Source organism: Panthera onca, chromosome C1 (assembly GCF_046562875.1).
Source record: "Panthera onca isolate mPanOnc1 chromosome C1, mPanOnc1 haplotype 2, whole genome shotgun sequence".
NCBI classification, from domain to species: domain Eukaryota; kingdom Metazoa; phylum Chordata; class Mammalia; order Carnivora; family Felidae; genus Panthera; species Panthera onca.
Window position 1 is genome coordinate 7,136,369 of NC_138346.1, and position 19,980 is coordinate 7,156,348.

Sequence of the window (19,980 nt, forward strand, 5' to 3'; positions counted from 1 at the left end):
CGGTCTCCGGAGCTCAGCCACGAACACTTACAAGAGCCAGCAGGACCTGGCGGCTGCAGGACAGCAGGTGGTGGTGGTGTGTCCGTGGGCGGGGGGGGGGGGGGGGGGGGGGGGGAAGACACTGGTGAAGCTGGCCGGCTGCCCCGGGCCTGGAATCCACAAAGCCGTGTAACATCTACTGGTCTCTGCCCAACTTCAACCCGGTGCTACAAAGTCCCCTCTAGTCAGGGTAATGAGTGCCCCTCACCACCATGAACCTCAACCTCCTCTCCTCCCGTGCCAGCCGCTCTGCAGCCCCAGCAGCCTAGGAGCATGTCTGTGGCCGAATGTCAGGAAAAAATGCCACACAGATGGGATCTGAGTGAGAAAGGCACAATTTATTGGTCACACAGACTGACACACACGGGGACGTGGGGTGCGTACCCATTCTCCTGTACTCACGCTTCTGGATTCGGTTTCCTACACTAATTCTGTATGTCAAAAAAGCAACACAAGAAAAGACGTCACCAACCTACCCTCCCAGTAACCAAGGAAGCAGAGCCAAAAGCCACGGAGTTCGGGAGGAGATGGCTACGCTGTCCTGAGAGCTGGAACAGAGAGGATCACCCTCGCTTGGCAGCCAGGCAGGAGAGCTCGGCTTTGGGAACGACGGCAGAGACTTTTCTCTTAGCACAATGAGATAAGTGCTGGGGGGATTGGCTCAGCCCACCGCCTGGTGATAGCTGCCCACCTCGAGGAGGGCCTGGGCGTCTCCAGCACAGGTGGGAGCCGGATGTCTCCACTGTAGAGTAGGAGCTGATTTTCCTTCCCTTTCCGACTGAAGAACTGAGATCCCTTCCCTCGGCGCCAGCTCTGCTGGACCCCCCAGGGCTTTAGCGAAAGCAGTGGGCATCACCGAAGCTAGACAAGGCCAGGTTTGTTGTACCCTAAATTAACCACTCACTCTTCAGCTCCCTAAAGGCCAAGCCCTGTCTCGCTCCAGGAAGGCACTGGCCTTGATTTTTAATGCTTTGTCCAAACCACTCAGAACACACTGTTTTGAACTGGGGGTCTGGGATGTGGTTTCGGTTGGCTGAAGAAGACACAACTTATGTTTGTAAAGCACTTAGCACAGTACCTAGCATGTGGTGAGTGCTCCATACATGTAGCCATTATTATTATTAATATTAATATTATTATTATTATTTTATATCTCCACCTGCAAATCAGCGCTTTAGTTCCTTTCTTCAAAATGATGACCGGAACAAGGCTCATGGGTCCCAAGTACCAAGATCAAGCTGGGGGCCCAAGTACACTTTCCCTTCCAACCTTAGCATTTGGTGCCAAGTTTCACAGCCAGAGCACTCTGTGACCACACAGAAGCTAGGCCCTCTCCTGAAAAATAGTAAGCCTTGCACAGGAAGCTAGGTAGGAGGAGTCAACAGGGGGTCCTGAGAGAGGGTCCGAGTGGCTTCACGCTGTTCCTCTGGGCTCCTGTCTCGCTGGCAGTTCACCAGGGGCTTTACTGTGGGACAAGAACAGAAGACTCTCAGTGCCAAAATCTCCACCAGGCCAGATCTAACTGAAGGTGCCCACGTCCTTACACAAGGTGGGCTAGATCAGGCTTCCTTTAACATGGTGCTACAAAGAGCCAACACACTGTTTTATGTAATTGATTTCTAATATATGTGCACATGTTATATGCATATGTGATTATAGTATACGGAAGAAATAATATGTAATGTATAATATATAGTTAATATGTAAATTATAACATAGTAATAACATATAATAAAATGCAACCCTCCCTATAAACCTATGAGGCAGATTCCATTAATAGCCCCCTTTTACAGATGAGTAAACTGAGGCTCAGGGCACAGAGCCAGAAAGTGGGAGAGCTGGGATCCAAACCCAAGACAGTCTGGCTCCTGAGGTAGTTCTTAACCACTACTGGTTTTGCTCAAAAAAAAAACAAAAAACAAAAAACAAAAAACAAAAAAAAAACTATTTTATAGGAAGGAAGGGGACAGCGCATCTGAAGTCTCCAAAATACTGGGAAACATTTAAGTACTAACACTAATGATGGTGACCGTGAAATGTAAACGATCCGGGGTCTTTGTGTTTGTGGAGCCCGAGTTCCTGAAGGCCAGACACAGGAGGGCTCAGAGAGTTTGTCCCCAGCGCCTTATTTAGCCCTTTTAGTGTTGGAGCAGGCACTGGAGGTCTGGGTTCAAATTCTGAGATCTGAACAGGGGCCTGCCGTCTTATCACAGGCATGCACAGGCACCCCTGGGCACGCCCCCAGGCACAGGGGGGCCGGGGACCCCCCGCCCCCACTCTCCCTCCCTGGGCACGCCCCCAGGCACGGCCGCCGTCTCGCGCGCATGCGTACACGCACCCTCACCGCGCACCTGCATGGCCGTCCGGCCGAGCGGCGCGTCCTCGGGCCGGTGCTTGCCGTGGTGGGGCAGCTCGGCGTTCTCGCGGTAGTCGCGGCCCTTGGAGTGCTGCAGGTGCAGGACGGCGGGGCTCTTGACCGGGAGGGGCGGCCGCTGCGCCGGCGCGGGTGGGGTCTGCTGGCTCAGTTCGGACCTGGAAGGCTTGATGGGCCTCTTGGCCGGCACCGGGGCTTGGGAGCCGGCGGGGGCCTTGGCCTTGCCCTGGCTCTTGTCCCCGCCCGCGGGCCGGCTCTCCGCGGAGGACGAGCAGGTGAAGGAGCGGAGCCGGGGCGTGGGGCTGAGGAAGGGCGCGGGCGCGGGCTTGCCTGTCCCCTTGGTGCCCTCCGCCTCCTGGGCTTTGGGGAGCAGGATGCTGGGCGACAAGATTCCCGGGTCCGGGCAGGGCGGCGGCTCCTTCCTCAGCATTTTGGGCGATTCCTGCTCTTTCCTGGGAAGCAGCTTAGGGAAGGAACTCACAGACCCATAAAGCGGGTTCTCAAACATCTCAGGCTTGGTCAGCTGCGGGTCCTCCTGAGGGGAAGGTTCTGCTGAGTTCTTGCCCATGTCGCAGGGCCTGAAGGGTGGCAGAGAGGAGACACAGAGAAGCACGTGTGAACAATGGCTGCTTAATTCCGACGGGGTTTTCTTTTGCGGGGATCAAAACGTTTGGAGCCGGATGGAGGTGATGGTTGCCCAACTTTGTGATTGTTCTGAATGCCCCCGAAATGTTCACTTTAGTATATGTGCTGCCGAAGCGAGCGCAACTGTTCATTTTCAAATGGTTAATTTGGGGGATGCCTGAGTGGCTCAGTCGGTTCAGCCTCCAACTCTTGGCTCAGGTCATGATTTCAAGGTTGGTGGGTTCCAGCCCACACTGGGTTCTGAGCTGGCAGCAAAGAGCCTGCCTGGGATTCCCTTTCTCCCTCTCTCCCTTTCAACTTTTCCCTTTCCCCTGCTCGCGTGAGCTCTCTCTCTCTCAAAACTAAAACATAAAAAACAGATAAACAATAAAATGGTTAATCTGAGGGCAAGGAATGGGCTAAATGCGCAGTGGGTATTGAGGAGGGCACAGTCTTGAGCACTGGGTATTATACGTAAGTGATGAAACACTGAATTCCAGTCCTGCAGCCAGTATTACACTAAATGTTAGCTAGAACTTCAATAAAATTGAAAAAAAGAAAGAAAAAGAAGCATCCAGCAATGATTTTCCTGGAGTTTCATATAAAAGATTTCCTTCAATTTTGACTGCGAGGAGAAAAAAAATTGATTATTTTTTTAACGTTAAAATACATTTTTTTAAATGTCTGTTTTTGAGAGAGATAGAATGCAAGTGGGGGAAGGGCAGAGAGAGAGGGAAACACAGAACCGGAAGCAGGCTCCAGGTTCCGAGCTGTCCACAGAATGCAAAGGGGCCCAAACTCACGAGCCTGGGCGCCACCAAAATTGAGTATTTCTATTCTTTAAAAAAAAATGTTAATTTTGTTATGGGCATTTCACTTCAATTAAACAAATCTAAAAATGAGAGGAGACGGTGCCGTGTTGCTCATCTGTTGACGATCTCACAGGTAAGCTCACCTCTTGCCTTAGACCTTTTCACCGCTCACACTGGAGCACTAGGGAGCAAGGTGGGGGCTTCGCTGAAGGTTTCATAGGAGAAAGGGAAGGAGTTCACTTCTACGGCACCATCAATGTCAAAGGCACCTCTTCAGTCCTTGTCAGAGAAGCCTGCCCTCCACACCCCCGCCCCTCACAGCAGCTAACGGACCTCCTTTCCTGGACTCCCCTCATAAGAACCCCACAGCCTCTATGTTGTCTCTAGCAAATTCTGTTCAGACCCTCAGAACAGAAGCCTGCGGGGGACCGCACCCCCTCAGCGACCTATCTGTGCTGCTCCAGGGCCCCAGCTCAAGGAGTTCCGTTTAACAGACAGCAGGGGCCCCCAATGTGTGGGATGCTGCCTCAGGCACAGGAGGGGGCCACGAACCAGACAAAAATCTGTGCTCAGGGGACCGATGCTCCCAATGAGCACAGCATTCTTCCCAACCACACAGCCCTCTCTCCCTGGAGAGCTCCTGGTGAGTGTGGTTTCCTTCACTCAAAGAGGGAAAGAAAAATGGGTGGCCGTGCGGAAACTCAGAGGAAACCGGGGGAGACGTGGGCCAGCGCCGGGCAAGCGGACAGGCCCGTCTGACACTGGGCAGTGCAGATACTCCCGGTTGCAACTGCAAGGAGGTTAAGAGCTGCCTGTGTTGATGTGTTTCCTGAATTGTTGCTGCTTTGACTCGAGGTGATTTCCTGCTGAGTGAATTATAATCAGGAATGGGAACACGTTTTACTTTCTGGCCAACAGCACAGTCTCCCGGCGGGGGGGGGGCAGGGGGAGTGTTCTGGGTTCTGCTTTCTGCAAAAAGGGGAAGCTGTCGTGAACAAGCAGGTCCCTAGGAAACCAATGAAGTGTTGAGGCCGCGATGCCTCTTACTGATGGAATGTGCACTGAAACACTGTTCCAAAGTCGCGGAAAGGCCAAGGCTAATAGGCTCTTCAGGGAATAGGCGTGGGCTCCAGGGACAGAGGCGAGATGTCACCCTCACATGGGTCCTCATGAGACAAGAGGCCACGGGTGTGGGGGAGGCGAGCCTCGGGGACATGCCACAGGGGGCTTGACTGTTGACTTGGGGTTTTTGCTCATTACTCTTTGGAAAGACCTAGAAGCAGTTGCATAATCAGAATTGTTGGGCCTTGAACAAAGACTTTGAAAGCTGCCCCTCCACGTCAGGCCACCCTCTGTACCCCTGCTGGATCCTCAAAGATCTTGGCTATGAATGGGTGCAGGGAGGAAGGTGCAGGAAGGTACAAGCAGCATCGACCAGACGTTTCCGATAGAGTCAAGAAGCTGGAAAGAAAAATGCATGGCCTGATTCCTGGCAACTGAAATGACAGACAGGAGGATCAGGGGCAGGGCCGGGAAGAGAGCAGGGGGCAAGTTAAGACTTCCACCTGAGGGGGCTCTTGTCACTCCGAGAGAGGGGTCTGGTGGGGGCAGGGTGACTGGGGAAAACCACAAGAAATTCAAAAAGTCTTATTTCCCTGACCACAGGTTACAAGAAACCAAGTTCCAGAGGAGGCCATGGCTGTGGAATGAGTGAACCAATATCCAGGGGGCAAAATAACCCCACTTGTCAGATTCCAGAATCTTCCTTTCTAAAGCGAAGCACTGAGCAGGGTCTGACACAGGCCCCCCTTCCTCACCACACGACTTCAGCCCAGAGATATGTCCCAGCTTGCCCAGGATTCAAGAGTTCCCTGAGATGTGGGTTCCCAGTGCTGAAATGGGGACAGTCTTGAGCAAACGGAAACGGCTCTTCGCTCCACCTGGGTGTGGGGTGGAGGTGGCAGGGAACAGAGGGTTCTGGGGACACCCCCCCTCCAGCCTTTCACTCAGACTGAGCCGGGGGTCTGAGTAGTGGAGAGGGTTGCCGCCAGGCATGGGAGCTGCTGGCTTCTTGCCTAGAATCACCTCGGTTGTGCGAAGTGAGCTTAGAACCCCACCCTGGGGACCCCTTCCCTACAGATGTGCCCGTTCTGAAGCTGTCACCCGTGGAACCAAAGAGAATACATCCCCACCCAGTTCCAGGCTGTGTGCTGTGTTCAAGATGTTAAGTACATAGATACACTGACTTTGGCAACTTAAAATCATTACACTTAAAGAATCAGGGCTGCCACAGAGGGACCTTAGCACCCATCAAACGGTGGCTTTTGTTTCCATTTCCCAGGGAGAAACCTCTTCCAAGGCTCTTACAGGATGACCACAGTCCGAAAATATTATCAACAAACCCTGAAGACTAGGGCCACAGAGAGACAGGGTGAGGCTCAGAGGCGTCGCGACTGCTCCTGTCCTATCACATCCTCCTCCCCTCTGTGCATCTGTCCAATTTGTTTTTAGCAAAAATGCTTGAGAAGCAAACCTGTAAAGTACCCCTCAATCCAAAGGAGGCTCCTGCCAGACGAGGTGTGCTGAGTAAGAACGATGATGTGTGACGACGGTCCCTTCCCTGGCTCCTCATAAATGATGGAAGACACCATTGAGGAACAGAGGACCTCAGAGGGGAAGGGAGGTCCAGAAGCAGCCCCCTGAAGTCACTACCAAGACAGCGACCAAGGAAAGACGGTGCTCATGATATTTTGTACATCTCCAATCATCGTTGATCGGGATCTGCACTTTTAATTTCCCGATCATCCTGTGCTTACTGGAAAACTCGTAGGGCTCCCTCTCTGGCATTTCCATGAGGTGCTAAAGGATGGGTTCACGTGTTACGTGGCACAAGTGAGAAGTGGATGGAGATTTGGCTGCCTGGCCTGAGCTCCTCCTGGCTCTGTCCTCCTGGCCCAGTTCTAGATGCAGGCCAGCTTTCTCTGGGCTCCTGGCCTTTCCCAAAGTTTTTTGGCCAAACTCCTCCTGCAGGCCGGCTGCCCTCCCACCCTTCAAGATCCATGCCCCCACCCCCCACCCCATAGCTACTGCTTTTTCTTACTGGCCTCAAAAGGAGAGATGGAAAAGTTGTGGATGGGAACAGGACCCTTGTGGCTGAAAAAGCAGGGGAACTCAGAAATCCCCACCTGTTCCTTGAGAGGTTGCATGAAGGCTCACTGGTGATAGAAACATATTTTCCAATAAATGTAGTTTTTACGGGAAGTTGTTTTTTGGGGCACTATCTTAAAAAATGTTCTATTTTTTTTTAAGTCTTTCCAACTTATACCAATAGGGTAGGACATGGCGATTTCATAGGCATTTATTGAGTGCCTACTGTGTTCTAGGCCCTGAGGATGAGTCGATGACCAAAGTGGACACACAACCCTAGCTTCATGCAGCTTCTATTCTAGGGTCAGGTTTCCCGGTGATGAAAACCCAGGGAAGGGAGAGGACTTGATGAAGAGGACGCTCACCTTGACTCCTGTGTCCTGGGGCAGGGGACCCGGGTTGTTGTGGAGGACGAAAACTTCTTCGGTGATATGGGTGCCTGGGACGGTGGTGTTGGGGGGCTCTCTCCCCTTCCAGGCCCCAGGGATGAGTCCTTTAGTGGCTGGTCATAGCTCCAGGCTGTGGGCTGCTGGTCAGGGGACAAGGACTGTTTCATGTGTCCGAAGGGCACCACCCCCATGTAGTTGGGGTTGATGATTTCCGTGATGCTGGAGCCACTGCACGGAGGGACCCTGGAGGGGAAAAACACCCAAAGTCACACCCCAGGGCTCCCTTCCCTTCTCCAGGTCAGCACCCCATGAGGCCAGCATCCTCTGATGTCCCTTGGGGACCCCAGGTCCTCCGCGATTCCTTCACTCTTTGGACAGTGGATTCATTCATTCATTCATTCATTCATTCATTCATTCCTACAGCAAAATAGTTATGGAGTGCTTAGTAAGTACCAGGCCCTGGGCCAGAAGGTAATATGGGTGTGAACAGAGCAGCCAGTCTCTGTTCTCATAAAATCCGCGTCTGACAGGCAAGAAAACAAAAACACAGTGACTAAGAAACACGGTGTTCACGTAGTGCTGAAGTCTGAGGGAAACAAAGGAGGCGGAGACAGACTAGCTGGAGGGCTGGGATGAACTGGGCACAGGGTGAGCAGAGAAGACCTGTCTGAGGAGGCAGGTAAGGAAGGGAGGGGAGACGGGGTGGGAGGCCCTGGTAGGAGGGGCTTCATAGTCCTGAAGGGCTGTGAGCAAGTGGGGAGAATGGATAAGAGGCTGGCGAGGTCAGGCTGCTTGGGGGGGGGGGGGGGGCAGGGATGTGGAGGGGGTGGTAAATGAACGGCTGGCTCCATCTGGAATGTGTTGGTTTGTACCACTGCGTGAGACATCAGAATGGGGACGGCCATGCAGGCATTTGGAACGATGGGCGGGAGGTCACAGAAGTCAAGGCCGGAACCTCGAATGTCAGGGAGAGTCAGCTCAACACTGTGGAGGGCTGAACACTGAACTGGCTGAGGTGACCCTGGGAGACACACACACCGTGCTGCCCCTCGGCGACAAGAGTGTCGTCCTTCCTTGTGAGAGAGTGCTCTTATGAGAACCAACTAGTAGAGAGCTGAGTATACGGGTTACGAGCAAGGCTCCCCAGCTCTCATCTGCTCAACCAGCCTCAGTCTATCTCTTCCCCATCCGTCAATGCCTATTTAAGAAGCATTAGTTCGGGGCGCCTGGGTGGCTCAGTCAGTTAAGCCTCCGACTTTGGCTCAGGTCATGATCTCATGGTTCCTGAGTTCGAGTCCCACGTTGGGATCTGTGCTGACAGCTTGGAGCCTGGAGCCTGTTTCAGATTCTGTGTCTCCCTCTCTCTGTGCCCCTCCCCCACGCAGGCTGTCTCTCTCTCTCCCTCCCTCAAGAATAAATAAACATTAAAAATTAAAAAAAAGAAGAAGAAGGAGAAGCGTTAGTTCTAATACTAGCCAAATGGAAAAAGAATTTGTTGACCCTCACTGATCCTGATTCTGGAACCAAACAGACATCTGAGAGTTAGGATACATTCATTGATGGGATAACATTGGAAGAAAAAGATCGAAAGGGAATATTATATGGCTCTGAGGGTCAGAAGTTGCAAGTGGGCGAGGGACTGGCTGGGAGAGGGGAGACCTGGTGCATGGGTGGGGCAGGTGCGAGGACAAGGGCCGGAGGGACAGTGGTCTGGGGGCCCGAAGGAGGGGACTAAGCCGGGCTCTGCAGCGGCGTCTGGGATTTCGCGTTGGCTAACCGGCATGGCTTCGCCCCCTCAGCAGGCAAGCGGGCACAAGGACCATGACGACGCTGTCTGGCTTGATGCTAGGACTCGGGACCCCAGCAGTGAGCTGAGGCGGCCCTGCCAGTGGGGACTCCTGTCCCCTGGTCACATAGACTTTAATGTCTGTGTGATTCCCAGTCCAGGCTCTGCCAAGAGCAACCTGTGTGCACTTTCCTCAGTGATTGTTTTCCCCTTAGCAACAGGATGGGTTTGTTGACCACAGAGCCGCTGCTGTCACGGGTCCCCAGGAGACGTGGGAACCATTCCCCGCAGTCACCTCTGCAGTGGCTTCCCCCTGGACTGGGCATCTTGCTGCTAGGCCGGGAGTTCCCAAATCAGGGGCTCACCTACTTTGCCTTGATTTCTCTGGACTCCGACACACGCCAAGGGCTTGGCCAATGTCAGTGAAGTCCACTGCTCTCTGACACAGAAGCGTCTCCTAGGCCGCACACAGACAGGCACACCCACCTGCCCGGGGCTGACAGCCAGAAAACGCCTCTCCCTGGCCAGAGCTCTCATTCCCTCCCGGTCCCTGGTTTCTCTGTGCTCCACTCACCCTCCCCTGGGTCCTGGGTCTGCATAATCACATTAGTTGGTGGGGAAGCCCTGGCAACCCCCCTGTTCTACCTGTTGGGGGCAGGTTCCCACTGCTTCATGGGGTCATGGCTGGTGAGGCTCTTCAGGGACTTGGGCCCGCTGGACTCATCTCGCTCAGTCTTCACAAAGTCTGCAGGGTGAGATACAGCAAACAGCACGTGAGGGCCAGAGCGCCCAGCATGGGCCAGGATGGTATAGAAGTTTCCATTGGCAGCCGACGCGGGACAGTCAACCGTGGCTGTCTGGGAGGAGGGCCAAGCAAGATTCTGAGGCCTCACAGGAGTTCAGTGATCGAAGAAGGATGCGTGCCCCCGCCCCACGGGGAGAAGAGTCCACACCCAGAGTTGTCTTGTCATGTGACATGTCCAACTTATTGGTCTCACAAGGGGCAGGGAAACATTTCTTGGCAGATCCGAATGAAACAAACATTAACAAGGTGGCTCCGTAAGAGCATCCGAGACCAAAGCCGAGCTCGTCTAAAGGGGAACTGGGACGCCATCTTCCTTTCGGACTCTGGCTTGTGCTTGCACAGGAGGCAAGTCCCTCTCCCCCCAGCCTGTGTTTCTGCTGGAGAAAGGAGCTCCCACAGGGCAGAAGAGGGAGCCCCATCCACAGGAGATAGTACCCCTGGGGGCCCAGAGCCCTCCCAGAAGCAGGGAGTGCTGACCGTCTACACACGGTGAGTCCTGCTCTCATTATCCATGTGAGTGAGACTCAGGCCCCGTGGTGTTTATGAATTCCACCTTAGCACCCTGTGAACCTGTACTCTCACCCTGGGCTAGGCGCCTGCTAGATATATGACCTTCAGCCAAACACTGAACTTCTCTGCGCCTCAGTTTCCCCATCTACCACACAAGGACGAAAGCGGGCTGTCGGGGCTACTGCAAGGCATTAATGGGATGACATTCAGAAGACCATCGTTTCCCACATTATCCAGCATCAAGTTAAAGTCCAACTCATTTTAGGCATTGTTGTTAGAGTGCTTTTGAGTAGGAATTAAAGGCAAAAGGAAGGAAAAGCCACCTGTTGTTTGTGTGGGAAGCAAGAAATGCTTGATTGACACATTTTGAGCAGCTCTGTATCCCTCAAATCATTTGTTATTTCAAGCAGAGAGGTTTTAATGTGATGGATACTACTGAGGACTCTACACGCTAGTTTCCAAGTTTAAAATTTTGGGGAAGGATTCTGAGAAAATTACAGATTTGAGTCTAGAAACGTCCTCGTGTTCCCGGCTATTAAGGTCTCTTGGCCGCGTTTCAATATTCCCCAGAGGAGCGGTGACAATTCTTATCTAGAGATGAGGCATCTACAATTCCCTAATGGGAATCAGCGGAGTCTCCTCTGGGGACAGACAGGAGAGGACTCCCCAAGGCTGGGACATCACGTGGGGTGAAGAAACACTGTCAATGAGCATTTGTTCCCAAGCATGGCTGCACAGTGTCCTTTCTGAGAGCCACGAGAAACACGTCCTCCTGACGGCCAGCAGAAAGAAGCAAGTGTCGTTTTGCAGGACACAAAGAGTTGAGGTCAAGCTGGAAGAGGTACTGGGGGACCCTGCCAAGGAACAGAGGAGAAGATGGGGCTGTTTTGGGCGGTGGGTGGGGCCTAGGTAGGGAAAAGCCAAGGAAATGTGCGAAGTACGAGGATGGGGCCGCTTTTTAGCGCACAGGGTGTGTGACAGCAATCTGGAAGGCCCAGAAGCCCTGGCCGGCACCATGAGGGCAGGGCGTAGCTACGTAGGTATGTATGTGTGAGCTGCAGCCTGGAAAGAACTATTCAGAATCAGGCAGGTTTATTGTATAATCTTGGTCTTTCTGGTGGAGGTGCTAACTGGGAGTGACAAGGCCTAAAAGACTAACAGGAGACAAGAGCAGCAGAGCATCTGGAAAATTCACGAGCTTCCCATCCTTACAGATGGAAGGTGACTGGGGTCAGGGAACGAAGACGTGCGGCCGTGGGATGTTGCGGTTCTGTAGGGACATTCTTGAGTCAGTTAAGAATCGGGCCAGATGGTCTCTGACATCCCTTGTGATGCTGGATTTCTGTTCTGAGGCCACAGCAGAGAGAACACGCAATGGCTGAGGGGAGAGAAATGTCTTTCCTGTCCCTAAGCCAGCAGCACTGAAGAGTGAGCAGGGGAGGGCTCGTGCCCACTCACCATAGAGCTTTTCCCTTGTCTTGCCCTGGGACGTCTGCAGCTTAATCTCCCCCCGGAAGTGGCCTGTCATCTCTCCGTGGTGGGTGAGAGGCGTGTAGATGGGGAGCAGAGTTTCCGTGGCCTCTAACCGTAAAGCGATGCAGCCTTCGCCTGGGCAGGTGGGGAGAACAACAGTCATGTCAAGAGGCATTTCACGGGAGAAACACCACGCATTCAGCCTGGAGATTAACTCCACCGTCCAAAGATGATCCTTCGAAACAATGTCCAAGGTGGGGATTATCGAATAAAGCCTTTAGAACAACGCCTCAGCAATTTGGGAAAAACATTTCAAACCTTATAGTGGAATGAACTCCACGTGGATTAGTTGATGTAAAAAAAAAAAAAAAAAAAAAAAAGAATTAAATCCTAGAAAATCCAGCAGACAAGCAGACTTAACCACTAATCTGATTGCGGGAGCGAATGATAACTTCCTAGGGCTTGAGGCAATGTAAGAAATGACAAAACAGACCGACAGGTAAGAAGATATAAAAGCTTAAAACTTCTGCACAGAGACAGAAAGGAAAATGTGAAAGAGACCGATGGCTTCGTGAACCCCACAAGGAACTCCTCAAAATCAAATCCCAGCAGGTAACTGGGCATATAACCCAACCAGGTATTTCACACAAAAAGAATTGTAACTGGTTAATTTCAATAAATGGAAACTAGTTCAGTCTTCCCTGCCATCAAAAATGCAAATTAAGACAGCCCTAAGGGACTCTCTTACAGACAGGAAATTAGTACAAGATGGAAGGAAGCAAAAGAATCCCCAGAACCAGCAAGGATCTGGGGAAACCCGTACCCTTGGACATGGCGAGGTCAACATGGCAAGACTTTTTTTTACAGCAATCAGTTTGATAACGAGTGTCAAGAATCACCAACGTATTTGTGCCCTTTGACCCGGCACACGTGGGAACTTATCCTAAAGAGAGGATTCGAAAGAATAAAAATGTGGCTGAAGGAGGATCAAAAATGCTCACAAAGACATCCATCTCAGCATTATTGAGAACACGGCCAGGAATAATCAACAGCAAACCCATGGGATATCATTAAGCCATTAAATGCAGCCGTCGTGAAGGCCGTACAGGAGGATGATCACGAAAACGTGTATCATCTGACATGTCTATCACTGGGGGAGAAAGAAAATTAAAAATGGCACCTCTGTGGTGGTTGTAAATATAGAAATCTATGCATGCCTATGTATGAGGATAGAAGTATGAGACCAAAATAAACATGGTTCCCGTTGTGGGGAATGAGACTGTGGGCTGGCTTTTTTTTCCCATTATTATTACGATATGCTGTTTGTGTGAATACCAAGAGGCGGAAACAAAGGAAGAAGACAGTATTTGAACAAGAAAACGGAACCATCCTTCCTGTGCTCCTGTGTGCTACCACCAAAACTTCAAACATTCTGACTCCACATGGATCCGTTCTCTTTGCCCCGACATGATGGATAGGGGATCCCCCATCCAGGGCCGGTACAATCCTCAGGCTCTGGCCACCCCTGCCTGGCTCTGGGACCCTCTGTCCAGTGCTGTGCTAGGAGGGGGTGAAGGGCCAGGATTCTGGAGCTGAGTTGCCGGGGTTCAAGTCCAAGGTCACACGGTAGCCTGTCAAAGTCACTCAGTGGCCAAGGACAAGTAACCTTGGACAGGTCACTTCATTTCCTCACCTCTGCAGCTAAGGTAGCCATTGTACCTACGTTCCAGGGCTTTTGGAGAGCCTGGACAGTAGGCCACCAACACATAGACACCCTTGTGTCTTCGGCCTCTGTTTCCTGACTGCCCCTGATTAGCATTTGAACACCGTCAAATTCCTTCCATTGAAAACTGAACACCCTCCTGGGACCAGGATTCATTTTTGTCTGCCTCTTGCAAGGAGCTGCTTGATCTGGCTCCTGCCTCCAGCCTCGCTCTGGCCACCTGCCCCTCTTATCCCTGTGTTCTAACCACAATGAGTGTATGGAGTTCGAACCTGACATTGGGCTGGAGCCACGCACTGGCTGAAGAAAATGTCATAGAAGATGACGTCGCTCTAGTTGGTGTCTGCCCAGTATGGGCACTGACCAACGCCAGACAGACATGGGCTCAAATTTGGGCTCAGCCAGTTTCTACCTGTGACTTAGGCAAGTCCCTTAAGCTCTCTGAGCCTCAGTTTACTCACCTACTGATTGACAGAATAGTACGTGCTTTATAAGGTCTTGTCAGGATTAAATGATTCCTGCAAAGCACCTGCCACAGACTCCATAAACGAGAGGAGCTGTGGCTACTGGTTATTCCTCCCAGAAGCCCGACAAGGCAGGAAGGGTGAGTTACCAGTAACTGTCCCTCCGGCAGCCCTGGGAGGAGGAGAGGGGGGACAGGAGAGCAGGATGGGGAGCGGGAGGTGGGCTTTCTGGAACGGAGATGCCAGTGCCTCCCTTACATGAGAGGCCACTGGCTAACGGCAGGTGCAGCAACCTTTCCAGGGACCCTTACCATACGATTCGTCGCTGTCAGAGGACTTAATGCTAATCAGGATGTGCTGGTCCAGCAGGTACTCGGGGTCAGAGATAATGGGCTTCAGCTGCACAGAGAAGGGGACAGGATTAGAGCTGACTCCCAGGGGACATGATCATCGTGGTGGGAGTGACGGTAGAGCACAGGGAGCTTCTGTCAGGGTGCCCTGGTGGGATTATAGAGTGTACAGAGAGGGTGCTGTCAGGTGACAGGGATGGGTGGAGGGTCAGGGGGCCCCTTAGGTGCTGTGGGGGCAGCGGGTGAAGCTGGAGAGTGAGGAGGGGGCTGGGAGCCAACTAGATAAAGAGGGGGAATGCCAGGACCAGACAGGCATTCCAGAAAGTTCCATCAGGCTTCAGGATGCCTCAGCAAGGAGGCGGGTGGGATGGAGACCCTGAGGGAGGCGGCAGTGAGGTGGAGAGGAGGGACAGAGGCAGGAGGAAGAGCAGGTCTTGGTAGCAGTGAGGATGTAGGGCCAGGGTACCCTGGAGTCCCCTGAACCAGACGGGGGTACATGTGTTATATGGACGGGGACGCTGGCGTCTTTCACAACTTGACCGAAGGAGGAGATGGGCCATTTGGTTGCCGCGTGGGGCAGCCAGGAGGGGAGGAACGGAAGGGTCGGGTGGGTGGCTGAGGCAGGATGTCACCTTGGAGACCTAAGCCACAGGGATTCAGGTACCTGAAAACAGCCCCAGTATGAGGACTTTTGACAGCTATGCCCTTGTGGAGGACCCCGATCAGAAGTGCTCCCCAATTAGGAGACTCTGTGATGTGGCCCAAGAACGGGTTCCAATCAACAGCCCCCCAAAACTGCCCATGTCCCACCCAAGCCTTAGGAGAGGATGGGTCCTTCCACCTGTTTAAGGCCATCTTGTAAAGCTCACCTTGGGCGTCACCTCTGAGGGAACCTTCCAGGAGAGCCCCTGGGACTCTTGCCGCATACAACAGATCTGCCTGGCCTGAACTCCCCTCTGCATACCCTTTCCTCATTATGTGACAGAAAACCCCACAAGGTCCTACTCCGCCGCGCACCAAGCGTGAACACCCAGACGTGGCCACCGTCAACTCAACGTCACCAAAGCTTTTCTGGGTCCCAGGTAGAACACCAATTTTTTTTTTTTTCTATAAGAAAGAGGAATGTGTTGCCAGTACGGTCGGTCTATGTGTTTTCAATTCCACCCTCTGCTATCACGGGGCCATGGACACGTCAAGCTCTTTCCGAACCCGGTGTTCAGGTAGGAGCAATGAACTCCTCTCTGCCCCTTCACTTGATCCCCCAAGCAGGGCTGAGCAGGTGAAAGGCCACTGCAGGAGGATCAGGACCTCGGGGCCTGGGGCCTGTCATTGCAGCTGTGTGGCTGTGTGACTGTGAACCAGCCTCTCTGGGATCTGCCTCAGTTTCCTTCTTTGTAAAGTCACATGGTCAGACAAATCCATCTCTGGATCTCTTCCGTGATCCATTAAGGAATGCTGGGGCCACAGGGGCTGGCGAATGCCAAGTTCTCCCCGGCTACATCGTGTTCTTGACTTACCTTTGGAAGGGTCTCGCCAAACTTCACCACCAACTCCCCCTCGCTTCCTTCTTCATTTTCTCCCTCCTGACTCTTAACAAAACCTGACAGAGGACAAGAAGGCTGGTTTTCAAAGAACAAACAAGAGCCAGACAGAGAAGACTCCTAGGGTCGCCCCACCCAGACCGAGGAAGATATTTTCCCTCTTTCTTTTTTAAAAAAAAATTTTTTTTAACGTTTATTTATTTTTGAGAGAGAGAGAGACAGAGCATGAACCAGGGAGGAGCAGAGAGAGAGGGAGACACAGAATCAGAAGCAGGCTCCAGGCTCTGAGCCATCAGCCCAGAGCCCGACGCGGGGCTCGAACTCACAGACCGTGAGATCGTGACCTGAGCTGAAGTCAGACGCTTAACCGACTGAGCCACCCAGGTGCCCCATATTCTCCCTCTTTCATCTGTAGGGGCCATAGCACTGCTTCAGAGTCAGGCTTGTGGGGGATTCTGTTTTGATGCAGGGGATGGTCATTTGCCAACACGGTTGGATTATTTTTAGGAAAAACTCAGAGACTTCCCTCCTTTTCAGCTCCTTTTTTTGCAACAAACCAGGCAACAAAGAAATCATCACATCACAGGCAAGGAGATTAGGAAACATGACAGCTTGTCCCACGCCACTCAAGATAGCAGCCTTTCGAAATGCTAATTTAAGCTTCCTAATATGCTGTTTCCATAGAAATGTATGCAAATGTCTCGATAGTTTATTAAAAACACCCGCACAAAAATCCTCATCATTTTTGGAGGTGCCTTGCCCCTGCTTGGTGACTCGGGACCTGGAAACTTCGCGGAGAAGGCAGGTCTGTCAGCAAGACTGAGCCCGGGCTGAGTGGGAGAAGGAAGGGAGGGGAGTGGGGCAACTCCTCTTCTGGATTTCTGGAAGCAGCCGTCATCCTGTCCCAAAATGCCTCCTTCGATGGAGTTGATTCTGCCCCCCTCCCCCCACTCCAGACCATCTCAGCGAGGGGAGCTAGAAACCACACAGATCTTGCCTCAAAACAGCTTTAGACAATATGCCTAGAAATGTCACCCGGAAATGGTGTTTGCTAAACACAGTTTGCGCTAACTGCTGCTGGCTGGGAGCAGGCCGTCCGTCTCTCGCTTGCTTGTGGATGCTCCAGAACACCTGAGAAAGATGCCCGTCGTGTACAAAGGAGCAGAGGACTCCGGAAGGAAGGACAGGTGGCTACCAGCGGCTGGTCAGGCCCGGCACTGGCCTCCACGAGCTCCGGACCTCCACCCAGGACCCTCGGGTTGAGTCAGAGCCCCAGCTTGGGGAGGGGAGGGACCCTCGGGGGCTACACTCGAGGGGCAAGGAGAGGAGCCAGCGGCCTGGTCACCTCCAAGGGCTGACGACGGGTCAGTGTTTCAGTGACTGCCCCTGCCTCTGAGGCCACAACGGCAGGATCACAAGCCGCCGGGGGGTGCCCCCACAGTAACCACAGACTCCAACGCTCCCCCTGCAGACCCCCGTGAGGCCCATCTGTGAATCCTTCCCAGAGAGAAGAGTGGCGAGGCGCCACCAATGAAAAGGCACCTAAGAAAAAGAGTCCTGCCTGCACGGCCAACAGGTAGCAGCTCGGCACCCACTTACTCTCTAAGCAGCTTGAGTGGAACTCCAGGTAGAACTTGGTCTGGGACTTGGTCTTCAGCGTGGCAAAGCACCTGAGAAACTCGATCTGCCCTTGGCTGTCGACGGTCCCGGGGCCTGGAACAGGTGACAAAGAGATGTGGCTCCACAATGTGCCCAGAGAAGGTGAGGTCCAGGTGAAGGAGAGGTTTCCCTGAATCCCACCACATGCGCTGAGCAACCGCAACGGTGGGAACGCCGTCTCTGATGTGCGGAGAGCAGGGTGGGAAGAGCAAAGACTTCAAGGAGCCAAGAGCCCGACGCCCTTAGCCTCAGTGCCTCAGTCTCCCCATTTGTTCTGGCAAAGAGAGCTTGTATAAAGGCTCTGGTCGATACCCAAATCTGTGTCGTTTCTCGGTCCGGGTAGCAAGGGCTACCTGCTCTTTCTGCCTCTGGCTGACCTCCCTCCACTCCTTCTTTACCCTCATCTACAGTTGGCTCCTCATGGCACTCACGGAGGGGATTGTGTTTGCAAGTGTCCTCAGGCTGGCTTTGAACAAGTTCCATCCTTCCGTGTAAATTCTGAGCCACCCGAGAGCAAGGACAGACATCCCGGTCCACTGTCCCGCCCGTGCGCCCTTCTTTCCTTTCTATTCCTTTTCCCCCAGCTTTATTGAGGAATAACTGGCAAATGTGATTGTGCATATTCAAAGGGTACAGCGTGATGCTTTGATACACATATACGCTGTGAAATGCTTACCAAGATCAAGACAATTCACACATCCGTCACCCACATAATTAACTGGTGTGTGTGTGTGTGTGTGTGTGTGTGTGTGTGTTGAGAATGCTTCAGATCTACTCCCAGCAAATCTCCAGTTTACAATACTGTATTATTACCTGTAGTCATCATGCTATTAGCTCCCCAGAATTTACTCATCTTGTAACTGAAAGTCTGGACCTTTTGACCTCCATCTCCCCATTTCCCGCTCCCTTCAGCCCCTGGCAACCACCCTCCTACTGTTTCTACGAAACTGGCGGTTTCTTCCAAGATCCCGCGTGGAGGTGATACCATACGCCTATGGCACTTTTTCTCTCTGGCTTATTTCACTCAGCTTTCTTTTATGTTCTTAAATCCCACAGCATCTAGACCAGGCTCTGCTTAGGAAGAGTCAACCTATGCTCAATCCAGGTCATGGGCATTTGTGTCTTCTGTGTACTGGGTGCCAGTGGAGGGAAGGCAAGCCTGATACCGATGATGTGATGAGGGTCCTCACCGAGGGTGTGATGGCGTCAGCCACCCCATCAAAGCTGCAGGAACTCAGAGAGATGGGAGATGGGTGAGAGGCCTGGGAGAGATGGAAGGTTCTGGAAAGACAGTGCTCAGAGCTAGCATGGAGACAGGGTGGTGGATTAAGGCTGTGTGGAGAGGGGAGGGCACACTGCTAGAATAGATGTTAGACCCAACAGCATGGAGACGAGTGTCCCAGAAAGACAGTACTCCAGTCGCGCCCACATCCTTCATGGCACGGACACACAGTAATACAGGCTTTTCCTACCTGCGTTGAACCCCCCACTCAACCTTCCTAAATTAGCCCGGACTGTCTGCTGACCACAGAAGAGGGGTGGGGGAGGGTTACAGAGGAGGTGACAACATGGCTCCCCAGTCACCCAGCCCCAGGCTGGATGCACCACAGAGAACACCAGACCCGTGCTGGGATGACGGTGGCCTGGTGAGCCGGGCTGAGCTAGATTACGTGAAAATTTACCTGCAGATCTAAGTATTATTTACTCTAGCATTTCCCAAACTCAGTCACCACATCCCATCCTTACAATGTTCACTGTCTCCGCCCACCGTGCACCCACGTGAATGCTGACTTAATATTTTCTTTAAATAGACTCACTGTTTAAACTTAGGCAAACATGTTTAAGTAAGAAAGGACACCACGAGACTGAATGAAAAACCAGCGTGGCTTGCCTTTACACAGAAGAGACAGATGCAAAACATGTCAAAATAAACGCATTACTCTCGAATGTTCATCCGTGGCCCACCCGGAATGGCCTTTGGTGGTGGACATGCCACACCTTGGAAAAACATTCACTTCCTCAACTTTTTAAATTTTGTTTTAAAAAACATTTTAAGTTTATTTATTTATCTGAGGGAGAGAAAGTAAGCAGGGGAGGGGCAGGGAGAGAGAAAATCCCAAGCAGGCTCCAGGCTGTCGGCACAGAGCCCGATGGGGGCCCAAACCTACGAACCGTGGGATCATGACCTGAGCCGAAACCAAGAGACAGACTTGGCGGCTTAACTGAATGAGCCACCCAGGTGCCCCTCGTTTACTCAGTTTTAAGGACTGGATTCAAACCGAGG

At 52.5% G+C, this 19,980-nt stretch overlaps 1 protein-coding gene across 2 annotated transcripts in view; it reads right to left on the bottom strand.

Moving 5' to 3' along the window:
• Positions 1–356: 356 nt before the first annotated feature.
• INPP5D (inositol polyphosphate-5-phosphatase D) overlaps positions 357–19,980 on the bottom strand; it is a 121,294-nt gene continuing 101,670 nt past the window's right edge. Inside the window, exons 20-27 of one of the 2 annotated variants that reach the window (XM_078450771.2) lie at positions 17,637–17,750; positions 16,014–16,096; positions 14,458–14,545; positions 11,945–12,094; positions 9,817–9,916; positions 7,362–7,628; positions 2,378–2,991; positions 357–1,504 (exon numbers count right to left, since the gene is read on the bottom strand). In XM_078450771.2, the coding sequence (XP_078306897.1) occupies positions 1,404–1,504; positions 2,378–2,991; positions 7,362–7,628; positions 9,817–9,916; positions 11,945–12,094; positions 14,458–14,545; positions 16,014–16,096; positions 17,637–17,750 (1,517 nt within the window). In that variant the 3' untranslated portion in view covers positions 357–1,403. The remainder of the gene's footprint in view (positions 1,505–2,377; positions 2,992–7,361; positions 7,629–9,816; positions 9,917–11,944; positions 12,095–14,457; positions 14,546–16,013; positions 16,097–17,636; positions 17,751–19,980) is intronic. The other variant, XM_078450772.2, reaches the window with a different exon arrangement.